Below are 5,553 nucleotides of genomic sequence, written 5' to 3' on the forward strand. Positions count from 1 at the left end.
TAGATAGATAGATAGATAGATAGATAGATAGATAGATAGATAGATAGATAGATAGATAGATAGATAGAGAAAATAGCCTAAAAACTCTCTCTCACTCTATGTATATGTATATGCACAAAAAAAGTATTTTCAAATGAAACAGCAGACATTACTTTAAAACAGAATTGACTTTCGAACCGTCTGCCCACTTCCTTCCGCAAGTTAATACTGTTCGTCTCTCTAGGGTTTTGCTCGATTACATGAAGTGGTTGCTTTAATACCTTCAGCAGCAGGCAGACATGCAGATTACAGAGCTAGAGCCACTCGCCCTAGGATAGGAGTAAAATAACTCAATATCTTTAGAAGACTGACTGGCTGGGGGAGGTTGCTTTAATACCTTCAGCAGCAGGCAGACATGCAGATTACAGAGCTAGAGCCACTTGCCCTAGGATAGGAGTAAAATAACTCAATATCTTTAGAAGACTGACTGGCTGGCTGGGGGAGGTGAATGCGCTATTCTTGTATCCGTAAAAAGGCTGCGTTAAATAACGACAACGCATAACACAGCAGAGCAGAGGTGAGGCAAACAAACGGCCCTTGCCAGAGAGGTTGGTGCGAAGACTGCAACTCGTGCAAGAACAGCAGCATCGTATAGCATTTAGATATGAAAGTGAAGCAAGGCTGCGACGCGGATGTCCCGTGTACGACCGAAGAGGTTTTGTTAAAAAGCACAGAAATAACGCCGGAGGATGTACTCGGGCTGCAGAAGATCACAGACAGTAAGTTCAGTAACATCAATGTCACTCTCAAACAGGAAGCTTCCGCTGACGAGCTGCTCTGCTAACTTACACTGTTGCACATTTACCAGTGCGAAATTGCAGGTTTCGCTCCTGCATGTTTAGTCTCGCGGTTTGTGTTTTATTCAGTCTTGCGCTGTGACATTCTAAGTACGAAACATTTAGCGTCTGCGTCTTTGTATGGTCTTCATTTTGGCCGAACGAACCCAGTGATTTGGTTCATTCGGCTCTTCCTTGGTAAGTAAACAACACCGTGGACATGTCCATGTACTGACTGACAGTGACGACGTATGCTATTAAGTTTACTGATGAATGGGCTGAGAATTGAGAAATATATCCATTATTTATGGTCGAAGTGGACGGAACACCGTAGTAAAATACTCGGACAGAGGACTGTTCATCAGCGTTGCGAATGAATGACTCTTTTGAGCCGGTTCTTTTTAGCAAATCAAAACTATAGTCCGACAGCTTTGTCTATGTAGTCCGCTTCTCGAACGAATGACTCTTATGAGCCGGTTCTTTTTAGTGAATCAAAACACTTAATAAGCACTGTATTATTCTGACGTAGGTTCATATGAAAACGTGTAGTCAAAGATATACATTTTGTGTTTTGTTGTAATCAGTGGTATTTCATTTAAAAAAATAGGCTGAAAGAAAGAAAGGTATGAATTATAGGCTAAGCAACAACAGTTAACGTAGGGCAAATTTTAAAGGACCTCTAAATAGTCATTAAATACAAGAGTTATTTGTTAACCGAGATAGCCTAACTGATTCTCAGGTGTGATTGTTTTGCAAACATTTTTCCAGAATCTAAATAAGATGGCCTATCTTATGATTAGAGGATCATTTGTATCCATTATTCATTTTTAATGAAGGTTTTTATGTCCATGTAAGATTACAAAGTTATTACTCTTGCTGAAACTCATACTATCTGGGAAGGTTTTCACAAAACAGGCTTCAGTATTTACTTTAATTACTGTTTAAGTACTGTAAGTACTGTAGCACACACTTAAACAAGTGATATGGTTATTACATTGAACTAAAAATCCATTAAAATATTACTTGAAATTAAATATATAATAACTAAAAATATAAAATAACTAAAACTTTATTTCAGCTAGTTAAAGGCACAATATGTAAGATTTTTTATTAAAATATCCAAAAACCACTAGAACAGTGTTATATATTTTGCTGACTTGTGTACTTGCATTATCCCAAATGTTTCGAAGAATGTTTAAATCCAGAGAAATAAGCAATTTTAACTAGTGACACGGACCGTGTCCATAGTGTCATTGTGTCGCCTGCCGATGACGTCATAACCCCTCGATTTCCGGTTTTGTTTTGTAGAAAACATGGAAACACCAAAGACGCTTTAATATGTTGTGCGTTTAATAGACCGGTGATGACTGCACAGAGTAGCATAATAACAGAACTTTCAAATGTATCTAGTAGGATAAAACAGCGCAGCTTTTTTTCCCCCCACATACGCACGATCGGAAAGAGCAGAAGCAGTCGACTGTGGCATAATAAAAGCTCCGCTGCTTTCGAGCCGTGTGTCACGCTCGCTCAGCGGCCTCGTTTCGCTTCGACGGCTTTCAGCCTCACCCTGCTTCATTCTACTACGTTAATAAATCATTAGCTCATCCATGAACATGATTTCTGCCCGAGTCCCGTCGGATTGTATCGGCTGTGGGGATGAAGACCACAACTCCCATGATTCCACACTCAGTCACGGCATCATCAAACTACACCTTTGTCTCTTTGTTTATTTTTAATATGCGCCCTCCAGCGGCGAAAATTACATATTGTGCCTTTAATCTGATCAATTTGATGATTATTTAACATATTATTGTGTTGGAAATCTATTATAATGCAATGTTTAAGAATTTTATTTGACCTATGATACTTAAAAAGGAAGTAAAATTCTGATTTACTCATTCAAGAACTGTTTCTTCTTCACTAGTTAGCTTACAATTTAATTACAATTAAAAAGAGGACCTTGTTGGTTCAGTATATTATAATTTTTGCATGTATCACTTCATCAGGAACTCAGATGCTAAGCTTTAGTACGGCTGGATGACTCCATATTGCTTGTGAGCTGTTGTTCTGGCTGTTTTAATGTTGTCTTGCTCATTGCTGCAGCATGCAAGGCACTCTATCTGGCACTTAAACAAAGATAACTGAGCAAAGACCAGATCTGTTAAATGCAACTGCTCAGTTTCTACAGATTTCAGATCATCAACAGTTTTTACATCACTATCAATGTCACAACTTACTGAAAGACATTTGCATTACTGTTACCCTTATCTCATGACTTACAGACCATAAAGAATATTTCACTTGGAAATAATAGCTACTCTCTCATCTTTGCCATCACTTGTTGTTGTGAGTCATTAGCTCTGAAATATGAGTGGTTTGTGGTTGAAAAATCTTACAGTGTATTCTTATCCTGAGTTTTAAAACATCTACTTGAATAAATATATTTACAAATGCGTGGAAGAGAAGTGCTGAGAATTCACTCTCCTTTATTTAAATGGAAAAAAAACATGTCTGTCTAATCATTTGAATTAGTGCTCTAAAAATAAAAACTGCTCTTGTTTAAGGATACCGGCTGCTATTCTGAGGAAAGTGGATATTTGTATGCAAGCTTTTTTGTCTTCTTTAACTCGTTACTGTTATAAACAAGAATGCAGTGTATATTTAAGTGATAAAATAGTATAAATGTAAGTTATGTTAAATAAATGTTACGATTTCATTAGAGAAATTGATTGGCTTTTTAGCAAATGGTTACATCCTTCTATCTTTAGTTTAACTGCTCAGTTTGGCACTTTAGTTAGAGTGTTTGGAAACTTAATAAAGGATGAATTATATGGTGTTTAGATACGCACATTATGCCTCATAAATCTAAATGAACCTGTGTGGTCTTGTAAATGAACGCTGGATCGATCATAATCTGTGTTTGTTATACGCAGCAGTTCCTTTTGTTTACCCAAAAATAACAGGTGGTAGTTATCCTGGATTGGATTCAGAAGAAATGTTGCTAGGTGACCGCATTAGAAGCAGTGAAGAGAGGCTCCTTGGTGGTTTGGAAAGCTACATTGACACCTGACTGCCACATTGCTCTGATTATTTCTGTCTTGATAATGATTTGCATAAATCTAAAAATCACACAGATACTGCTTAATATAAATGAATTGACTTGGCTATGTTAGATTACACAAACAAATACATCTTTAAGGAACAGGCAGAAATAACTCATTAAAGTAACAACTGCACATTTTCACTTTTTTATAGTTCACAAATAAAGCAGATGCTTCATAAACAAACCAGGAGCTTTGCCCACTTGATGTGAGGTTTTTCAGGCAATCATCTTGGACCACTGGTCCATTGAACTTTAAAATGACACATGGTTACACTTATAATGAGGCCTCCATCATGAAAACTGAGTTATGAAAACTAGATATTTATTTTAGTTTTTTTCAATGAATCAGCTAAACATTATAAATAATTGACTAAACTTATAATAATGCCTCCATCATGAAAACTGGGTTATGAAACTAGGTATTCTATGTTATACATTATAAGTTACTCTTCACCTCTTTACTGACTATTTGTATTTTTGCACTCACACACAGCAGTGCTCACATACAGTAGATTGGTCCCACTGTGTGCCAATTCATGAGGTTAAGTAAACATAGCAAAACATTTCCCTGAACAATTTATTGAGTGCTATAAAGGTGTTGATATAACAAGCACGTTTTGTGGTATTAGCAAGTGCAGTAAAAGAAAAAGTGAAATATGCAAAGTAGCTATCTGTTTCTTGTCTATTCAAGTTTCAGTTCTGCTCTGAATCGGCTCTTGTGCGAATGTGTCAATATCCGCGGGACATGTTTGAAAACTACTAATTCCATAGGACATTTTTTAGTGAATGATTAATGCTTGATTGTTTAACATATTCATTTATCATTTTCATCATCACATATCTGATTTGTGACAGTTTTGTGGAACTCTGCCATTTTTTATTTTTTTCCATCAGCATAATTATTTTCATGCTTACATGAAATAGTTAATTATTTCATTAATAAACCACAATATAAAGCTGTTTTAAAGCCTGAGCAGATGTTAGTATTTTGCCTTCCCTTTCTCAGATTGGCACACTTCTGAAGCAGAGGAGCTATAAATATCTCAAGTGATTGGCTAAATCCAGTGTTGCCCGTCTGTTAACTAACAGGAAGCTTGAGTAGAGGATAGGTGGGACGTCTGCACTGTCCCACAGGCAGAGGTGGACAAAGTACTCAACTCCATTACTTGAGTGAAAGTACAGATACTGCTGGTCAAATATTACTCCATTACAAGTAAAAGTTGTAAAGACAGATTTTTACTTAAGTAAAAGTACAGAAGTACTTGCTTTTAAAAGTACTTAAGTACCAAAAGTAAATTTCCTTTTTTATGTCAATGCACTGTTTTATTGATGTACATAGTAGTACTTACAATACTTCTGAAGCAACTTAGAATACATTACACCTGCTGAATACACTGACTAGCTTGTAGTATATTTGGAATAAAGAGCTTTTAGAATGTTAAAAACCTATGGGGAAAACAACAAAACAAAACAAAATCATTTAACACCCCTACTCACCCCCACAAAAGCAGGATGGTAGTGATCTCACACAGTTCTGACAGTGTGTGCACATCTATGTGTAGCCATTCATCCACATAATTGAACAGAGTGGACAGTGAAATGCTGTAAATACAGAGTGATAAAGAAGAAAAAAAA

General features: G+C 36.4%; 1 protein-coding gene and 1 long non-coding RNA gene across 4 annotated transcripts in view; one reads left to right on the plus strand and one right to left on the minus strand.

The window, feature by feature from the left end:
* The window catches only part of LOC107548574 (uncharacterized), a 7,571-nt gene extending 5,290 nt beyond the window's left edge, over positions 1-2,281 (minus strand). The window contains exons 1-2 of the long non-coding RNA XR_001604477.1: positions 2,268-2,281; positions 1,943-1,944 (exon numbers count right to left, since the gene is read on the minus strand). This is a non-coding gene — a long non-coding RNA (uncharacterized lncRNA). The remainder of the gene's footprint in view (positions 1-1,942; positions 1,945-2,267) is intronic.
* unc119a1 (unc-119 lipid binding chaperone a1) overlaps positions 206-5,553 on the plus strand; it is a 13,110-nt gene continuing 7,762 nt past the window's right edge. For 2 of the 3 annotated variants that reach the window (XM_016229295.1, XM_016229297.1), the window contains exon 1: positions 473-758. In XM_016229295.1, coding sequence (XP_016084781.1) covers positions 644-758 — 115 coding nt within the window. In that variant the 5' untranslated portion in view covers positions 473-643. Of the gene's footprint in view, positions 364-472; positions 759-5,553 lie in introns of those variants that run through there. The other variant, XM_016229296.1, reaches the window with a different exon arrangement.

This window comes from Sinocyclocheilus grahami, unplaced genomic scaffold (genome assembly GCF_001515645.1).
Source record: "Sinocyclocheilus grahami isolate Dianchi unplaced genomic scaffold, SAMN03320097.WGS_v1.1 scaffold350.1, whole genome shotgun sequence".
NCBI lineage: Eukaryota > Metazoa > Chordata > Actinopteri > Cypriniformes > Cyprinidae > Sinocyclocheilus > Sinocyclocheilus grahami.